We start from the raw sequence: 21,158 nt of genomic DNA on the forward strand, positions 1-21,158 counted from the left end.
ATAAAAATTTCAGCTTGTAAACTGACGCTAAAGTGGAAATTTACAAAACCTGTGTGGACTTATCTTGATATAATTCTTGAATACTAAACTAATCGCAATATTTTCTCAATTAACTATTTAGACGACGAAATTGCCTAACTATTTATGCCTATAACATATTTGTAGTATTACTGGTTAATGATTGTAACGAGTTGAAAAAGTACTGTTTTTGCGTCAAACGGCGTAAACGCTCTTAAGTGACACACTAACCTATTTTTAGATTCTCTGTTCCAATCACACATTTAAAGTAAAGAATAAGTTTATCATCTTTTATGTTTTCATTATGCTACTGTTAACTAATATCCGGTTTGCGCTCACGCATTATTTGGACAACATTTAGAGCAGTTAACGACAGTTATGGCGCTCGCAGTTACTCTGTTGTGAAATGTTTGTGGGCCGTTATTTTTTAGTGTCAATTGAATTATGTCATAGACTCACACTTTCCGTCGGAAATACAAATGGTATTTAGGCTTGGAAGCTAAAGTGGGGCAAAAAATAAAAGCAAATAAAGATGCAACAAGTTAAAGTAATAAATTATTTTATATAACATTAATAATAACTCAAAGAGCTCTCTATTTACAGTGAATATTTTTATCTTAATCTTAACTTATTTACATTAATATTCGTTTGAGCATTGATTCGGTTTTTTTTCGTATTTAAATCCTATTCTTTATCGTAAAAAAATTGTAGTAAAATGTTTACAAGTATAATGTGTTATCTTACACATATCGTAATCTCGTACCCCCCCTTATCACAGAAAAGTTAAACCCGGGACGAAAACTGGTTAAAAATGACATTTCCATACTAAATGTCAATTTAAACCAGAGTTCAACCACCAGAGTGTAACTTTTTGTAGTAAGGGGGTTTTTTACTTCTTGGGGTTCGGACAAACCAACGCGATCACACCGCGATCAGCCGGCGTGCAGCGATGGCGACCAGACCTAAATGCATTGATCGCCATCGCTGCACGCCGGTTGATCGCGTTGGTTTGGCCGAACCTTTGGTCAAATCATTCCAGAAAAATGACATTATTTAAACTAAGAATATCCATAAGCCGGCTTTGGTCGTCCCGGCGTTTCAACTGACAAACTCCCATCGTCATGCAGCGTATACGCCGCTCCCTTAGACCGGTGCGTCCAGATCTTGATTGCTTTGAGATGGGCATCGCTTTGTTCCTTCGCGGCTGACACCGGCGGCGCTGGCTCTATTGGTGGAGTCTTGATGTTTGATGATGGCCCGTAGGATGCGGGTGCCGGTGGTGGTGGTGCGTTGTTAGGGGAGGATACCACCTATAAAAGAAGATGACGATTTAAAAATAATGCTGGTGATTAAAAACAGTTATTCTTTCTATAATAATTGGGTACAAATATTAATCAATTGGTTAAAAACTAGGTGTTATAATATAAATAATAGAAAGTTGATGTGATCTTCGAGAAACAAGCCCACAAAAAAACCAGTCTTTGACGGCAACTATCATTTAGAATTTAGAATTCTCTGCCAAAAATGGGGCTACAAATATGACAGGTTAAATTATTTAGGCGAACTTCGTAACTTTAAATTCAATGATATCATTTTATTTTGTAAATCGAATGTTCATCACGGGATGTCTTAATACTTACACTGTAATGTGGTACGTGATACGAGCTAACTGTGTCCCGTTTAGAGCTATAGTCCATAAGAGGAAGGTTCCCGAAGTTCTCTAGCTTGTACGAACTCTGCTTCACAACTTCCACATTGTCCGTGTTGGACGTCTCATAGTGATCCTCTCTCAAGTTCACTGGCTTCGGCAACTGCTCTTCCTGTGTCGCCTGACTGTCAGTGAACGAAGCAACGACCTTGTCTGAAGCAGCCCCATTCAACTCCTTCTGAATGTACGCGTCTAACATCGTAAATTGACCGCTGTGCTTAGATTCTTGCGTGTCTAACGGGGTGTTAGCCAGCTCCTGAGAATTTATTTCAGGTGATGGATGAAATTGCGGTGGGGTGTTTCGGAAGTTTGCATTGTTAACATTTGCATAAAGACCGTTGATTGCGAACTGATTGGCGTTGTTTACGTATTTGTCAGTGTCTGCAGGTCGTTTACTGATTGATTTGTACTCCATTTCATAGCCTGTGTGTTCATTATTGCCAATGTAGAGACCATTGAGTGCGAACTGGTGATCTTGATCCGTTTCTTGAGCTGCTACCTTGTATATTCTCACATCGTCATTTTCTTTGACTTTGTTCAATGAAGTGCTATATTTTTCAATGGGATTTCCATATTTCTCTCCAGCGAACTCGATGATTCTATCCAAATCCTGCTTAGATAGATGTTTAACGAGATTGTTAATGTCGTCGTCTCCTAACCCGTCGTTAACCGGTCGTTTACTGGTACTAACCTTGGGCCTAAAGCTGCCTGGGTGCGGGTCGTCGCTCTCCATGTAATTTGGCGGCGGCGTGTATGAGAACGCTCCTTTAGTCAGGAACGGCGGAGGTGGTTTTCTGTAGAACCTACTCGGGCTCGAGTAGTACTTCGCTCTCTTAACCCTCAGATACTCCGGCATTTGTCGCGAGCGTCCATACTCGTCACTGTTCACAACTGCACATAGCACCACGACAAGTATTAAGACTTTCATGCCCATATTCGTTTGTCTGAAAACTGAGAGGAAGTGAAATTGTCGCGGAGTCTTATAATAGTTGGGTCGAAAGCGGTGTTAATTGTGTTAGAGCGTTCGCCAGCTCGGGTAGGGGCAGTTCTGTTTATGGCCGTGACGTAAGCGTGTTGAGGAGATATGGTTGCGGTAATATGCGCGTGCTAAGTACAGGTGTGTGACCTAAGTGCGGGTGTGGGAGGGGCGTAATTTGCAATGTTATGTATGAATGACATCGCAAATTATGTAAACGAGATAATTTTTCCTTGGATCCCGTAAAATTAAATTCAAGTTGTAATTGTAATCTTTATGATGCTATTGAAATTTTGTGTGGGTGGATGTTGATGTAGGTACATAAAATAGGGTCATGATTTAATAACAGTCAGTAATACAGAATTAAATACTTTTCTTTTATGAATATCTACACTTTCTAAAAACTTTTTGTTTGATTTAAATTCCCATGTGATGATTGAATTGACGGCGATCGAATGACAGCCCAAAAGTGATTTAAAATCCCCTGTTAGCTTTAATCTAAGACTAATTTGTAATTTTATTTTTATTGTATTTTAGTACCCATAGTACAAGCTTCGCTTAGTTTGGGACTAGAGGCGCAGTGTAAAATGTCCAAGGACATTTATTTATTTAATAGTTTTTGACTTTGAATTCTCCTCTCCAGTCGGCCATCTGTGTGGACGTGACTGGCGGCACGGACCGTCCCTTCACGATCACGTTCAAGCCGTACACCAGCGGCGACGCGCCCGTGCGCATCGACAACCTGTGCGACGACCTGTTCCTCAAGCTACACCAGGCCGACTCCGGCCAGGTGGCGCTGCTGAGCCCCTACCAGTCGCTGCTGTACACCTGGGACGACCCCGCCAAGGAGCGCATGCTGTACTGGAACATATACAACAACAAGGGCAAGGGCTTCGTGGCGGACTTCGGCCAGGACGGGTGAGAAGCGCGTTGGCAACACTTCTGTTCTTTTGTTTCAGCCGATACGTCCACTGCTGGACAAAGGCCTCCCCCAAGGTTTTCCACAAAGACCGGTCCTGCGCCGCCCCAATCCAGGCACCTCCTGCGACCATCACCAGGTCGTTGGTCCACCTAGTGGGAGCGCGTCAAATGCTACACTACAAAAAGTCGCAGTGAGCGAGTGGCCTAATATCCTGCTTTTGTGCATAGATTGTGTTTTATTATTATTACTAAACTCGCTTGCATATTTTCCGCAGATATGGCGAAGAAAAAGTCAGCTTCCAGTCGGTGAAACACTCCACCCTTGTTGCGACCAGCAGCGTGACTTCCAAACTGTCGTCTACCCTCAAGCGCCTGACGCCTAAGTCTCCCGAACCCTGCTCCTCCAGCAGCGATGATTCCGACAGCTCAGACCTCCCAGAAAACCACACCAAGACCAAGAAGATGAGGAAAGACAAGGTCATCGTATACTGGATCTCGTACATGGAAGGCTACCAAAGAGTCTTCGCGCTGGCCCAAGACGAAAGAATCGCCTACCAGTACCGAATGAGGATCAACTCTGAAAGGAGTAACTACGAAGTATATCTATCCTTATCAGGCGTGAGTCTATCAGTTTGCGTCCAAAATAACAACGCAGTCAAAGAACTCGCATACGTCAGTATTACTGACTCCTTGCCCAAATGGGAGGTCAACGTGAGTCGCAAGTGGAAGCAATTGTCCCCAGACCTGACCGCCTGGATCGAAGAGAAATACCAGACTGAACAAAAGAAGTGCCAATTAAAAGAATACATCGATATAGACTTAGAAAAGATGCAAATGACGAAGCCGTTCTTCTCAGAACTGCGGCGGACTTACAACCCTGGTGTTTGGTTGCAATTCCGCAAATCTGACACGTACAGTTATTTCCACATGAAGGTACAAAGACTGCAGATAGATAACCAGCTGAATGAAGCGGTGTTTCCTAGCGTTTTGTACCCAGCACCCTTACCACCAGAAGCGAGGTCAAACCGTGGCTTAAAGCCATGTATGGAGATCGTAGCTTTGAAGCAGCACAGGCCTACTTTGAACCAAGACGTGTACAAATACCTCAAGATTCTAGTCAGGGAGTACTGTGTGAATTTGGATAGAGGTTTTGTTAACCACGTGTTTGATATACTCAACCATTGGAAGATAGAAGAGAAGCCAGCGGTTAGGCTGCGAGCTGACTTGGCTTTGGTTCATATGCCGTTGCCAATTATTGCTATTAAAAGCCAAACGAGCGCGCAAAGGAATGTGTTGTTTGAGTTCGTGCACCTCTCTCCTATCAAGATAGTGTTAAGTTTGTCCTCGAGAGGCTACTTGACGGAGAGCGCTAGTAGTCCGAGCAAGACAAGGTTCGGGACCAAGAAAGAGAACAGGCCTAAACTGTTTAATAGTGATCTGTTGGAATATCTCTTCAATTCGTGGGGCTCATCGCTTTGCGACATGAAGGATGTAGTCTTAAGGTACGTTTTATAAGTAACACTGTTCTATTATTTTTCTAGTCATTTGTTTTACTATTGTGAGTCCATCTGAATCCTGTTTAGCAAAAGCCTTATATTCCAGTAGTGTTTGTTGATGATCAAATTAAATTCGCTGCGAGTTACAAGTTATTCAGTATCGATGATGACTGATTGGGTGATGGTCAGCCAAACCGTGGATCCTAGTTGTGCAGGAGTTGTTGTGATGACAACTTCTTCTTAGTCGGATACTCTTGTCAGAGTGGTCGTGGTGAGAAAAAGAGTTGGCATTAATCTCCTTGTTTTCCACTATTCCAGGATGTCCTACCTAGAACTCCGCAACGCGCCACTCACTGTAGCAGGGCTGGCAGACGCAGCATCACGCCACTATTGGACGCAGCTGGTGCAGCAGTTCCACGTGCTAGTACTAGGCCTGAGCATCCTCGGGAACCCTTATAGCACCATCGGGGACTTCTCGCGCGGCATGAAGCAGTACTATGAGCCTTATCTGGTGAGTGTTAGAGCAGCTTCTCGCTTGGCAGCTGGACGCAGCTGGTGCAGCAGTTCCATGTCCTAGTACTAGGCCTCAGTATCCTCGGGAACCCTTATAGCACTATCGGGGACTTCTCGCGCGGCATGAAGCAGTACTATGAGCCTTATCTGGTGAGTGCTAGAGTTGCTTCTCGCTTGGCAGCTGGACGCAGCTGGTGCAGCAGTTCCATGTCCTAGTACTCGGACTTAGCATCCTCGGGAACCCTTACAGTGCTATCGGTGACTTCTCGCGCGGCATGAAGCAGTACTATGAGCCTTATCTGGTGAGTGCTAGAGTTGCTTGTCGCTTGGCAGCTGGACGCAGCTGGTGCAGCAATTCCATCTCCTCTTACTAGGCCTCAGTATCCTCGGGAACCCTTATAGCACCATCGGGGACTTCTCGCGCGGCATGAAGCAGTACTATGAGCCTTATCTGGTGAGTGCTAGAGCAGCTTCTCGCTTGGTAGCCGTGTTGGACGGAGCTGCTGCAGCAGTTTAATGCTCTTGGGTTGGGAATCTTACTCGGAAACCTTTACAGCACTGTTCTATTTCCATTTCTAGACCTGTATAGAGAATTCATTGTTACGTACGACAGACTATAAAAATTACATTATGTCTATTGAATGGCGGTATCCAATACCTATTGGTGTGAGTATTTCGAGTCTACACCAATAAATTACTTAAATATGTGTTGTCAATATGCGAATCTTTCATAGATTTATGTGTACACCATTTTATTTGGTAATTCGATTATTTACCATCCCTATTTACAAAGACAAATGGATTTACTGATTTAAAAGCAACTGAAGGATGTGTACTTTTAGAGATGTTGAACCATACAATTAATTGTTCATGCTGTTAACTTATTGCTTCCCTATTACCGTTTTTCTCCATGTTCTCCCCCAGGGCTCAGTGTTCGGGGTTGTTCGCTGGAGGCATCGCAGCGCATGATCGGCGGCGGAGGTTATGCTCAGTAGTGGACGTCCTTTGGCTAAAGCGATGGTGATGATGATGAATGTCAACAACCCCATTACCGTTTTCCTTGATGTTCTCCCTCAGGGCTCAGTGTTCGGTCGTCGCTCGCTGGAGGCGTCGCAGCGCATGAGCGGCGGCGGAGGCTTAGGCTCAGTAGTGGACGTCCTTTGGCTAAAGCGATAGTGATGATGATGAATGTCAACAACCCTATCACCATCTTTCTCATACCACCCCCAGGGCTCAGTATTCGGTCGTCGCTCGCTGGAGGCGTCGCAGCGCGTGAACGTGGCGGAGGCTTATGCTCAGTAGTGGACGTCCTTTGGTTGAAATGATACTGATGATGATGAATGTCATGTAGTTTCGGTTATGGATACAGTTACGGATATACGAATAATATTATACCGGTTTCGGTTACAGTTACGGATATTTTATTATTTTGGAATTATTTATTTATTTATTTATTTATTTATTTATATTAGGAAGACCAGGGTTTACATAATTGATTATTTTACAGTTAATAACAATTGATAACCACTTATAGGTCCCCACATCCGAAAGTTTCGGTTACGGTTACGGATATCTATAACATCCCTGGTTTTGATCTACACTCGGCATCAAATAAATCGCACCTCCCGCGACAAGCACTTATCAAACGTATGCATCCCCACTTCCCACCAACATTGGTACCATTTGAAAGCCTAGTTTTAAACTTCATTTCATTAAAGGAAAGGTTTTTACCCCAAAAATGTGTCTTTACAAGGATCCAGACTCACTTCTTCAAAAAATAGGTAGTTACTCTATAGCCATTTTTATGACTATAAAACTGTTAAGTTGGGATTAATCGCTATCCATCTGTTTAAGAGGACACGTGAGATCTTTATTTGGTTTTATAACCATAAAAATTGGTCTAATTGATCCCAGAGGTGAGCCCAAAGTGAGGTCTATTTTCAAGTCACATTTATGGTATATGTTAATAATTTATTTAGAAATGAAATGTATTTTTCTTTAAGGATATTTATTGGGCTTTCAAATAACACCAATATAGTTGGGGTACCATGATTGTGTCAGAAAAAAATCTTTAAAGTTCGCGTCGCGGAAGGTGCGGTTTATTTGATGTTGAGTGTATGTTCTCCCCCAGGGCTCAGTGTTCGGTCGTCGCTCGCTGGAGGCGTCGCAGCGCGTGAGTGGCGGCGCGCGCGCTTTGCTGGGCCATTGCGCGGGCGCCGACGCTGCCGATGACATCTTCCGCGACGTGCCCAAGGCCAAGCCGGCTCGGAGGAAGCCAGGTCAGTGCACTTTGGGATCGGGGTATATGAATAATAGGATGGCTTATATGAATAAAAAGTCCAATGCCCGTTTTCACCATTTTTAAGTGACCCCTATGGTAACACATGACAGAAATTTTGGTTTTCATTGGGGTCACTTAAAAATTAGGGATTGATGGTGAAAACGGGCATAAAATAATAATATTATCTTCTAAAATTATGATATATATGTAGACGGGAGAGCATCTATGTTAGACAAACTTTATGCATTACAACAAATTAACGATCCTATTCAAGATATTTTTGTGATGTGATTTCATCTATCCATCACATCAAATCCATACAAATGATTTCTGTGTTACCTTACAGGTTTCTATTGCAGGATGCTAATTTCGTGTTATTTTTTTCTTATTTTCTTTATGTGTTCCACCCACGCACGTAATTTTTCTTCGCATCTTTATGTCTTCTTTTTTGTGTCTTCTTCGTTTATTTTCAGTTGTCTTTTTTGTTTCCAAATAGTTGTCTTTGTTGTTTTGATTTTCGTTTTTTTTTCGTTTTCTTCATCGTTCACAGAGGTGGGTTTTGGGTTTTATTTGTCTTCTGAGTTTCATTAATTCGACTAGTAGCTTTTGTGTGAGTGGGTTACAGACTCCATCCTCAGTATCTTAAATACTTATTCGATAAATTTGACCAGTTGTTTTTAATGAAAGAGGGTCAAACAGGCATGTTAGAAACTTTAGTGCATTGGTTCCCAAAATGGGGGGCGCGCCCCCCAGGGGAGGTGCGAAAACCTTTAAAGGGGCGTGGGCCATCTGTGTAGGTACTTAAGTATAAAAAACCTGCGACCGCTGGGAGAATGCATTCAAGACTGCTCGATACGACCAATAAATAATCTTGAATGGAGGAGGGGGGGGGGGGCGCGTCTCAAATAAGTTTGGGAACCAATGCTTTAGTGTTTATATTACGAGTTTGACAATGGTCGTCTAAAGGTGACGAGGAGTCAGCCAGCAACGATCTACCAGCGGCTGTGTTGGAGGCGGCGCGTGCGCACCCGGCCAGTGTGGCGCTTGCGCTGGCCGGACTCATCGCGCGGCCCACTGTCGGTAAGTCTCGTGGACTACCGAAGATATTAGGGATACATTGATGTGGGATAAAGTTGGAAAGGAAAACATCGACATTAGAGTTAAAACCACTTTTTTCTAAGAATTTGTATTTTCAAATAATACTACCCTCGTGGTATGCTAAATATGCTCATCTAAAGCACGGTCTGTGAGCACGTAGAATTTTGTCCAATGACCCCAAGCTACCCATCCTTATCGCTCGCGCGTAATTATATTGCTGTCGCGACTGTGCGACGGGCGCCCGCAGTGAGTGTGAGAGCACGACAGCAACATAATTACGTGCGAGCGATAAGGATGGGTAGCTTGGGGTCATTGGACAAAATTCTACGTGCTCACAGACCAGACTATAGAAGAGGGAATCGAACCCGCATTTCTCGGATCCGATTCGACACCGACATCATTGGGCTATTGTCGCTTCAAAACTATTATTTTTAGTGTTTTTATTATAGACATGTTGCAAACATACTTTAGAAGTTACATGAGTGTTAGTCAGATCTGTATTTTTATTGAATTCATAAATGTTTCTGTGATAAAAACTTCTACTACTATTATTGATATTATAAAAGACTAGTATTGACGTTATAATATCGATGTTTTCCCACTTTGTTGTGACAAACTCGTCGTGAATATTAATCCACACCCTTGCTATGATCGCTGACGTATGATATTGTCCTAGAAACTGAAAAGCCGGTCTAAAGTTAAATACTCGTTTTGATAGATGAAACCTAAATGTACTTTACTTGCTTTAGAAAATTAACTACATATTTATTTAGTAATATTTTTCTCATATTTTATTACGATCACGAATTATATTTGCAAATACGTTAGCGATCGTAGTAAACAATTTCGTAGAATTTATGGACCAAGTTGCAAACTTACTTTTGTACCTATTGATGTTCAGATGCATGGTTGCATGTTTAGAAGAGTAAATGATAAAATCATTTTTATATTAAATGTAGAAATCTTTAAAATGTTTACTTACTCATTTTATTATTTGGTGCAGCCTTCTATTTTAATGTCCATATGTCATTAACTGTTGATAAAGTCTGAATTTACAGCTTTGGAATGGTCTGTCTGAAAGTAATTAGGTCACATTAATTTGAAATTAACGTCTAATTGGGTGCTAGGTAGACAATATGTGATTCTGTCTTTTTCTTGATCTTTTAGCTACTTATGTCTCTAAATAAGATGTGTATGATGTGAAATTGTGTCGAATCGAAATAGTTATCGATTGATGCATGGCTACACATACTCATATTTTATTTATTTATTTGGTGTGTTAACAAAATCTTATTAAAAGATAAGAGCACTCAATGATACGTTTATTTCATGTCTCATTCTGTCACGTGGTGTATTCGTCCATTAATATTTTCGTTTTCTTTTCTGTCTGCGTGGATAGACGACGACTATCTTGTTGTTCGACGTAAGTATCTTAGAGCATGTTTGTTTTATTACTACTAAGTTACTATAATATTTATTCAATGCTACAGGTGTAATTATTACAAGTTCCAAGTTTACCGCATGGCATGTTAGAGTTATTCAATCAAACCGATTAATTTATTTTAATATATTGAGGTAATTAATGACCCCAAAATTAACGAGACTAATTTCTTAATTTGTTGTTAATCTGTTTCATACTTCAAGGGCACATAAATCACGGGAACTAACGATAATAGCACCTCGGTGACGAACGCACGTAAACGTTAATTATGACGAGCAGAACAATGTCAAGTGCTCAATATAAATGAGGTGAAGTTTAAATACTAATGAGGTATCGTTAATATATAATGTACCTAATAGTTTGTCTCGCGATTATTTCAAACGTGTTCCGTAAAAATGCGTACGAGTGTTGTGTTTGTCGTTGCGCTGTTCGCAGCGACTGACGCACGAACGCGAACGAAACCTACAAACCGGGGAATACTTGACGTAATATACGAAAGCGTCACAGACATCGCAAACTTCATAACCAACGTACAAGACACCGTCAACATAATTTTCAACGCACCAGAAGAAAACACTCAGTCAAATACAACTGCTCTAGAGGACGCACATCTGAACATCACTGAATTGGCTACCAAGTATGGTTATCCCATTGAAGAACACAATGTCCTGTCTGGTGATGGCTACATCATTAACGTTCATAGAATACCACGAGGCAAGAATAATGTCACCAATAATTTAGTAGCCTTCCTGATGCACGGGTTCGTCGAAAGCTCCGACAGCTGGGTTCTGCAGGGTCCGGACAAGGCTCTAGCTTACATACTGGCTGATCAGGGCTTCGATGTGTGGATGGGGAACGCTAGAGGGAATAAATACGCCAACAGACACATCTCAATGGACCCCAACCAGACGGAATTTTGGGAATTCACGTGGGAAGAAATTGGTGTTTTTGATCTGCCAGCAATGATTGATTTCGCTCTTAATGTCACTGGACAAGAAAGTTTGTACTACGTAGGGTACTCTCAAGGGTCGACGAGTTTCTACGCGATGAGCGCTTTGAAGCCAGAGTATATTAAAAAGGTTAAGCTGATGTTTTCGATGGCGCCTGTGGCTTGGATGGCACACGTGAAGAGTCCGCTCGTGAAGATGTTCTCACCAGCGTCAACTGTCTTGGGGAATATTCTCCTAAACAGTAACATTCCTAATACAGACTTTCTCAGCTCCATGTTAGATTCCTTTTGCAATTACATAAGCGCGTCATGTAACAACGTCCTGAACATAATCATCGGCAATGACAGCAAGTATTTGGCTGGCATAATGCCGGCGATAATAGGTCACATGCCGACCACTTCGTCGACGCTTCAGCTGGTTCACTTCGGGCAGCTCGTGAAGTCTGGAAGGTTCTGTCGGTTCGACTATGGAGAGGCCAAGAACATCCAATTGTACGGTACTGAAACCCCTCCTGATTATGATCTCAGTGAAATGACTGTTCCTGTAGTTATATTCTTCGGTGAAAACGATTGGTTGGCGGTGCCTGATGATGTCGCAACACTGCAGAAACATTTGCCGAATGTTGTTGAGTCGAATTACATAAGGGATTTTAACCATATGGATTTCATGTTCGCTGCTGTGGCTAAGGATTTTCTGTACTCAAAGATCACTAAGTATATTTTCGAGTTTGAAAATCGGCTGTGAAGATTTGATTGCGACTTAAAATAAACGATTACTGTAAATACGGCATGGTTTTAATAAATGAATAAGTATTTATTGTGTTTGTTTTGTATTAATAAAATATGAAATAAAATTGAATCTTCTTATTTACAAAAAACCGTAATCATAAACATCGTACCAATTAACCATCGTGGCCTGGTAATTTTATATTTAAAAAAAACAATGGCTTACTTCTCTAAAATCTATCGTTTATGAATAATTACCGGATTCACTTTCTTCCTATATTCGCGTGTTCCCGCTTTCCCGCACAATTTTTCCTCATTATCATCATATCGCAACTTTTTTCCCGATATATGCCATAATATTGTAATGTAAATGAGTACTAGCAGCCAATCAAATAAAAAAGATAAAATAACACATGCACTTACAGACTTATGCCGCGAAGCAGCGCGCGCTTCGCTATCGCGGCAGCTGGGAGCTAACAGCGCGGAGAACGCTCTGAAGGCGTGCGTGGAACGCAGCGGCGGCCGTCTCGTGGCGCGCCAGCGGCTGCCGCGACACTGCCCTGCCGATGTGAGTACCAAGGCCAACAGATCCTCCTCTTCTTCTTCTTCTTTTTTGATGATGTTGGCAATACACGTCGACGTCGACTTGATTTTTGCCATTTTCAAGTTTATAAATGATACGAGTTATAAAATGAGATCAAGTAATGATATAATGAAGGATGATAGATGATACCCCTTCCCACCCTTTGAGTCTCAGTAAAGTTGTGGTGCTTTACTGAGACCTCCTATGGACAACTTGACAGAACCAGAAGAATCACGATGCACTGTTTTGCTTCACTCGCCCACACTCATGCACGTTCACGAACACTCAATGGTTAATAACCCACCATTATTACACATTAATAGTCGCCCAAACACGAATTTGAGGAAATAAAACAAGACCGCTAACATGACGCTTCAGATTCCCGCCAAGAAGTCCCAGATCCTCCTCTTCAATAAATACAATAGGGACAAGGACGTAGATAAAATAACTTGTAGAGAGTCAAGAAGTGTGGCGCGGTGGAGTGCAATCTGCCCTAGGCAGCCGCAACTCCGCGCACAACTGCGATTCGGCTAGTATAACCAGGCCTGTTCATCTCCGCGAGTTTACATCGAAAACAAAACACGCACGATGGCCCACCTACAGGATACTATTCGACAAGGCCTCACATACGAGCGAACATTGACTCACGCACGCGTATTCTTGTGTATGATGGAAGAAAATAAAGAAAATGGTGTACTAAATACTGTGCAGTATTTTACTGCCTAAATAATAATAATAAAAACACAGAAAGTACTTTTTTAAGTTGCCTCAAGACACTGAGAGGTAAATAAGTAGTTAATATTATTCATGATAATTCATGCTAAATCATGTATTTCCTCCGCCATTTTCCGCAGTTTGGCACCTCACGTCACATCATATTCTGTGGTATAACCGCGAGGTTTGTATGGCCATGGGTGGTGGTGGGTTGTAGATCCTCCTCTTCAGTAAAATCCTGCTAAATCACACTCTCGCACGCGAATCAGATCCACACGCGTGCTGAAATCAGCATCACAGGAAAAAGGCACTTTTTATTTTCATGACAAGGCAGGTACTTGACCAAATTGCACCTGGTGTTAAGTGATGACTGAGATGCAGTCTAGGGATGGTAACTATCTACCCTATAAGTGTCTATTCACTCTCGTCTTGATAAGGCCCGGATTAGAGTTCAGGAAATACAGCAGCAGGCAGTCCCATTCCAGTCCCTAGTTGTTCGCTTACGATGTATTATTTCAGAATTTGAATCTTATTAGGGGGGTTGGCGTCATGAGTCGACTCCAGTGTTGTATTCCTAATTTATTTTTTTTATTTTTGTGTGTATTTTCTCAACATAGCAAAATTGGTGCGGTGAGATGGTGGCGCCTTCTTGTCAATGTCAATGTCTTGTTTAATGTTTTGTTTTTTGTATTTAAAATGTTGGTTGGAGAGGCACCCGCTGAAAACCAGCGTCGGGGCACGCGTGCATGGCTCGATTAATGCTGAGCGGGCGCCTTTTTGGCACAAAATATTATGCGTGTATAGTTTTAAGTCCCTTTGCTCTGTTTTTCTGTTTTCTTTTGTGTCAAATAAAGTTTTTCTTATTCTTATTCTTATTATGAGTCTACGCCCTACGGGCCTTTGCTCCTGCGCTCGCAACGCAACGGAGGCCCTAAATAATGCAACTATTGACGGATTGCAGGGCATCAGGCCATACTCGCAGCACGCGGCCCTAGGGCTGCAGCTGCTGAGGCAGCTGGGCCGCGGCCACTACGCCGACACCGACGCCTACATCGCGCACGCACCACTCGCGCCCGCCTCGCTCGGCACGCTGCTGGTCACCACGCAGTGAGTACCTGTAGGCAGCAAGCCGCACTCGCAGCACGCGGCCCTAGGGCTGCAGCTGCTGAGGCAGCTGGGCCGCAGTCACTCGCTCGACTATGTAAGCCCAGGGCTATCTTTAAGCCTACTGAAGAATATAGGTCCTTCTCACCCAAGCTCTTGATCCACTTGAGGGGGGGGGGGGGATAAAGGTATAGGGAAGCACAAAAGATCCTGTAGCGTCTTACAGTTACAGGATGAGTGCCGACGATTTGTATGGGATAGTTAGTGTACGAAACCAAACCCAATGATAGTCGTAATAACACTGATTTATTTCACATAACACAATTATTTATAAAATGATAGAATAGCAGAAGTACGAACGTACGTGACGTTTATGCTGCTATTTCTAAGTGACCTAGATTAGGTATGTCGTTGACATTAACATATGTGCGGTAACCCGTACAGATCCCAATGGGTCGACGTGCACTGCGCCCATGCGCGGCCCTAAATAAGATGAGATAAGATAAGCCTACTGGTGGCCTTGGGCATTCAAGGATCAAGGGGGCCACAAGAACAGATGGGAGCTTCGATCGCTAGGCCCTAGGTAAGTACTCAGGGGCGAAGAGGGACTATAACCGGGCACTAGATCGTACCACAGAATAATAATAAGTACTACGTACAGAAGTTTTACTTCGCGAAGATATTTAAAAAAATGTATGCTCAATCTCATTAACAATATGGTGTAATTTAGCCTGTCTCAAGAGTCGAGCACCATTTTGTTGACAAACGTCAGTGATCGGCACTGCGCCGAAGCTATAGGGCTGACTTCGGTAAAATGATGTGACGTGAGGTGCCAAACTGCGGAAAATGGCGGAGGAAATACATGATTTAGCATGAATTATCATGAATAATATTAACTACTTATTTACCTCTCAGTGTCTTGAGGCAACTTAAAAAAGTACATTCTGTGTTTGTATTATTATTTAGGCAGTTAAATACTGCACAGTATTTAGTACACCATTTTCTTTATTTTCTTCCATCATACACAAGAATACGCGTGCGTGAGTCAATGTTCGCTCGTATATGTATATATGATAGCACCGCGTCATCATAATGATCGGCCGGAGTAGTACTCGCGCGCAGTAAAATGTTTAACTTTATGCTCTGAATGATTGAGTCTGATGTCGAATCAGCGGTGCACAGTAAAACCAAAACTGGTTTTTGTAACACCGTCAATAGTTCTCATTAATATTTGGAAATGTGTGTAACTTGTTTTAAATAAAAATAAATAAATAAATGTGAGGCCTTGTCAAATAGTATCCTGTAGGTGGGTCATCGTGCGTGTTTTGTTTTCGATGTAAACTCGCGGAGATGAACAGGCCTGATCGTACTAGCAACATGCCACGTTGATCGTAGCGGATCGCCAGTTATCAACATAATAAGGTTGAAACTGTGAACTAAATAGGCTGACACAGGAAACTTCAGGAAAGGATACGCTGCTTCTTCTTGTACTGACCTTATTCCCGTATTTATGGTAGCGTTAACTCTTTGGTTAACGCTTTCTTCGGCCAAACTAACGCGTGCAGCTCGCGTCAGCGATGGCGATCTGACCGCCGTGATCGCCATCGCCATCGCGCACGCAGGCTGCACACCTTGGTTTTTATATTAACCGGCAGACAGTGGTGACTGAGTTTGTTGCGGCGCTTCTTCTCAGCACTTGCCAAATGTTGGTCTCGAAGCGCTGGTAGGGTAAAAAGATTATGAGACATGTAGAGGCTCCTTAAGAGCAAAATATTTGACGATTTGTAAGAACTATTTAATAGTCTATACAAATAAAGAAATGTTTACTTTGACTTTGGTTTGGCCGAATCTTACGACGTGTGAGTAAAGGCGCGTTTTAAAATCCTAATTGCAAACTCTTAACTTTTATGACTTCTTCAGGCACATATTCATGGTGCGCGCGGGCGGCGGCGGCGGCTCGTGGCACATCGAGTGGGTGGTGAAGCTGGACGACATTATCGGAGCGCCCGTAGTGAGGGGAGACCAGCTCGTGTTGAACATCAAACAGGTATGAGGCATACCCCATCTGTGGCTCTTTTCCTCATCATCATAAGAGTCCCTTCACACTAGCGTTTGTTCAGCGTAACGATGAACGTATGAGCAGTATAGACGATGCTCGCGTCGCGTTGTCGCGGTAAGTCTGCTAGAGCACATGACACGCCACTGCGTGTTGCATGAGGCGCGGTACTGTGGTAACAATAAATTCATAGACAAGGAGTATATCTACCCCCTTCTCCCATAAAATTTCAAATATTTTCTACAATGAGGCTGAAGCCTGCCAAGCGTGGGGATATAGCAAAACCCTCCACTATAGTGGAGGAGGCATATAGTCCAGCAGTGGACTGTAAAGGGCTATTGATGATGATGATGAGGCTGAAGAAGTTTGTATTAAGAATCCACATTAGCGCCAGAGCTTCGTCTAATTAAAAAGTAATCAAAATAATTATTTTTTAATTTTAGGATGAAATGGTGAACTACTTCTCCACCGATGAGAAAGTCATCGAAGTATCTGACCCCGAGGTGCTGCTCTGGCTGAAGGCCAAGGTGGAGTGTGCCCTTATCCTGGCGCTGGAGGACAAGCGCTGCCCCAACGAGTAACGAATATACCGCGAATTTGCTATAAATACACAGAACTGAGCACTCTACGTAAGATGTTTTTGTAACCGGCATCTGATGGAATCCCCGGCCCGGCTCTATTGGGTTTGTTTAGACGATTTTTTTATTTAGTTATGTATGATGACTCTGGTTAAATACTGCTTTCCTATGCAGCTTTAGTTACGGCGAAATGTTTAAATTATACCCAAAGAGGTACTAATTAGATTTTGTTAAAAAAATATCTAAGTAATATGACGTTTCATTGTACCCAAATATGCCGGGTTGTGAGAGCCTTTATTTTGATTTTGAGGGAAAAATTAAGTGACAAACACCATGACGCAACTTTTCCTTCCCTCTTTCCTTGTAATTTTGGGACATCGAATATAAATCAATAGCTCTGATCGTTCAAAGTGAGAATATTTAATATTATTTTGAGGAATTCATTATTTTAGTATCTTTTTCAATCTAACTTATGCACCGACTGGATTAAAGTTGCTAAAATAATATTTAAGAATACTTACATAATAACTAAAGACTACTGTGTCAGTATTTTTAACTGGACGACGTATTCACACGAATGTAGAAAAATTTTGTTAAATGTGAATTCAAAAATCTGTCTTTTTAATATTTGTAACAATGTTTCATTCTCAGTTATGTTCGGCATCCATCTTGTGCTAATACAAAATGGCAGGACATATCAATCAGCTGACATTGTTTTCTTGACAATAATCCGTTCCCAACGTTTTTTACTCTAAACCTTTTTTAAATTTGCTAAGAAAATCGTGTATAACTAAAACTTACACACTTTTGCAATCTGTAGACGATATCTACATAAAAATGTACGATCTCTTTATTCTAGTCTATGTATTTTATTTTAACCAAATACAGTATTAATTTTAAAACTTGTTTATTGAATTGTTATTGCTTAATGTTTTGTTGGTCGTCGCTTAGAACTTTATATGTGAGACACAAGATTGTATTAGCTATTTTCTTAGAAAAATGTTTGAAATATTGTTAATTTTAGTATTAATGTAAGATCTAAACGCACAGCAAACCATTGCTACTTTAAGCAGACATTCTTACAGCAAGAAAAATAAATAGAAATGACGTCATTGGCTAAATGAAAATTTGCCCTACATTCATTTGAACGGTAGCAGGGACATACTAAAGAGTATTTAATCCATAATATGATATCGATTTACTAAATTACGAGGTCATTTAGACGATTAACGTCATATAAGTACGTGTTGTACATTTAGATCAAAATGGCCTAAAATCCTAAATAATATCTATATCGCAAGCAATTTACATAAAGTTATTATTGATCTAAATGAATAACAAAACGATTATTGTCACATTACTCCCGCATGACCGAATCAGTGCAATTGTCTACATCGCCTCATACACCCGTAGGTAGCGTATTGAATTTGAATGTTAAAGTATTTTCGTAACGAAGCATTTATGTACGGGGCTGGCCGTATGTATTGTCAACCAATGTCCTCCACTGAGTTCGGAAAAATATATGATTTAAATTGCACTAGAATCGCCACCGTTGTAGGTAGTTCGGTATTGGCAATTTGAAGATGTCTCAGTGATAAGCTTGAGGTGCAGCCGTCTGTATCTTTGGGATTGTGGTTGACAACCCGTGCAGAAAGCCCGTTACATTTAAACTGTATTATTGGTGTCTATGCTATTAGTTATAAGTCTGTTATGTTGTCTAGTCATATAAACGTTAACTATGAGACCGATTATGTATGCTGTTTATTTGTTAAGCCAGATTATATTTGTCTGACGTGTTGTGTCATCATGACGCATCAGAACTGAATCGGTTACATAGTACATTTTGCGACGCGTCTTTTCACGTCAAAGATTTCACTTTACGACTCCAGCTAGTGTAGTGTATGAAATTGATTCCTTCTGATACGTCACGTCACAGGACTCTAGACAAATATAAATCCGGCTTTAGTCTATAATTTGATATGAGCCACGTTGAGTGAAGAGTTGACGTGCCTCCGCTATTGAGAGACTGGTCACGTTTCACTTAATTAATTTTGATTTATGTATACATAATCGGTCGCTATACAATGTTTCGCTATAGCATACACGAGGAGTATTACAAATTAAAACAGTCGTTTAAGAGCGTTGTAGCAAAAAGTTGACGTTCGAATTTTAGGTTTTTATTGCTTGACGTCGCGTAGTGAGTGCGCAAACTGCATTTATCTGTACAATTTCAACGCTGCGTCGACCAAACGATCTTAATCCGTAGTTGTATCGTACCTAAGACAGTACATCATACATAAAAATAAAGAAATAATATATAATTTACCTATTTGATTTTTTCTCAGATTAGACTTTTAGCAAAATCAAGTTACGTAATTAATGTATTTTTTACACTAGTAAATCCCGCGACAAGTTTTTAATCTTTAAAATAATTTTAATAAATTGATGGGTTTGAAAGAATTTATGTTTTATTTTATTCTTTTTACAGCATCAAAAGCTTGTTTATGAAAAATATTTACTATGTAAATTTTACTTTTGACTTTTTAGTTTTTATGATGCCGGATGGAAAAATTAAAATTTATTCTGATTTTGTGACGTTTCCGCACATAAATATGGATAGGTTAAATAAATAGAATGAAATGTATGAAAACAAGCGTGCCATTTTTTAAACGTTATCTATAATATCTGTGTCCATCAAAGAGCTCGTAACTAAACATCGTAAGCGCCATTCACATTATTATCTAAAAGTTAATAATAAATATTTAGTTATTTCTTTCATTCAGTCGTCAGTAATTGAACTTTCGGAAAAACATGACGAAGCATTGTGTGACCATACAGACGCTATTCAACTTTTATTAGTAAGGAAGAGTATATTTTATGTTGGTAGAAACACAATAGCATAGACTAATGTTTTGACACCCTGTTAAAATTTTTATTAGTCATTTATTTTTTCCTGACCAAACAGATACCATAATAATATCTTTTGTCTATTCTACACATATTCTGTAAGTAAAATAATAAAAAGTTTGAAAAGAAAGAAATTACAAGTCCGATTTACCTAAACAAATAAATTAAAAATACTTGCGGATCAAAAGTACTCAATCATACTACAATTTACGAAAAAATCACGCGTGACGCATATACGTCAGTGGGCAGTCAACTGACATAGACCCGGCGTCTACGAGTGCCAAAGCACGACTGATTTATGCCATTTGATGCACCCGATTTTATAGTATTTTCAAATTAATTTTTCATTTGAAGATTGAAGATAGATATTTTTTCTTTTTCACACAATAATAGTACTATGTTTCTTCTCAAGTATAAAGAAGTTTATGTTGCCAAATGACTTTTAGATTATGAGATGTGACCTGTTTTCTTGCAGTAATTTTCTCGAATTTTGACTATCTTAGACATGATAAAAATGCATTTTAATGAATTAAACATCTAAATTTTCTCAATACACTTTCTTCTTCAGGGTATGCTTATTCTAATGAATACATTCTATCTTCTTACTTAGAAATAAATTTGTTGTAATATTAGTTCAAAGTTGTGCCTTCGCGAGTTATCTGGAAATCGGGCTTTCAAAATTCGCTGTTTTCGTAGGCAAAAATCCAATTTGAACGAGATTTTGTCAATAGACATTCCGTAAAAACGTATGATAATTACGATGATATAATTCAAAAGAAGCTATAACAATAAATTATATGACTAAAATCATTTCGAAATCTGCCAAATTCTCGATTTCTGCATGAAAAATGTGACAACGCTCTTAATAACGAATATGGACATAAGAAGAGAGCTTAATAATATTTACACCATAAAGGCCGGCAACGCACCTGTAACGCCCCCGGAACTACGGGTGTCTATGGGCGACGGTAATTATTTACCATCAGGTGATCCGTCTGCTCGATTGCCATAAAAATCACATTTTTGTTACAGTATCGCACTTATTACGTACAAAACGTTCGATAACGTTTAACTTGTTAAACCGTCGGT

General features: G+C 40.7%; 2 protein-coding genes and 1 pseudogene across 2 annotated transcripts; 2 read left to right on the forward strand and 1 right to left on the reverse strand.

Moving 5' to 3' along the window:
- Positions 1-1,045: 1,045 nt before the first annotated feature.
- LOC114350351 (uncharacterized) lies at positions 1,046-2,688 on the reverse strand. Its single transcript, XM_028301122.1, has 2 exons — positions 1,659-2,688; positions 1,046-1,328 (listed from the first exon to the last, which is right to left on the reverse strand). Exons 1-2 carry the CDS (start codon positions 2,658-2,660, stop codon positions 1,077-1,079), a joined length of 1,254 nt encoding a protein of 417 aa, XP_028156923.1. The 5' UTR covers positions 2,661-2,688; the 3' UTR covers positions 1,046-1,076.
- A 122-nt stretch (positions 2,689-2,810) lies between these two features.
- LOC114350362 (vacuolar protein sorting-associated protein 13A-like) lies at positions 2,811-17,175 on the forward strand. Its single transcript, XM_028301140.1, has 9 exons — positions 2,811-2,819; positions 3,346-3,620; positions 3,899-5,125; positions 5,438-5,630; positions 7,764-7,911; positions 12,553-12,695; positions 14,386-14,531; positions 16,449-16,575; positions 17,028-17,175. Exons 1-9 carry the CDS (start codon positions 2,811-2,813, stop codon positions 17,163-17,165), a joined length of 2,406 nt encoding a protein of 801 aa, XP_028156941.1. The 3' UTR covers positions 17,166-17,175.
- LOC114350355 (gastric triacylglycerol lipase pseudogene) lies at positions 10,528-12,199 on the forward strand (annotated as a pseudogene).
- Positions 17,176-21,158: the final 3,983 nt, after the last annotated feature.

Source organism: Ostrinia furnacalis, unplaced genomic scaffold (assembly GCF_004193835.3).
Source record: "Ostrinia furnacalis isolate ACB-3 unplaced genomic scaffold, ASM419383v2 OfSCF0868, whole genome shotgun sequence".
Lineage (NCBI taxonomy): Eukaryota > Metazoa > Arthropoda > Insecta > Lepidoptera > Crambidae > Ostrinia > Ostrinia furnacalis.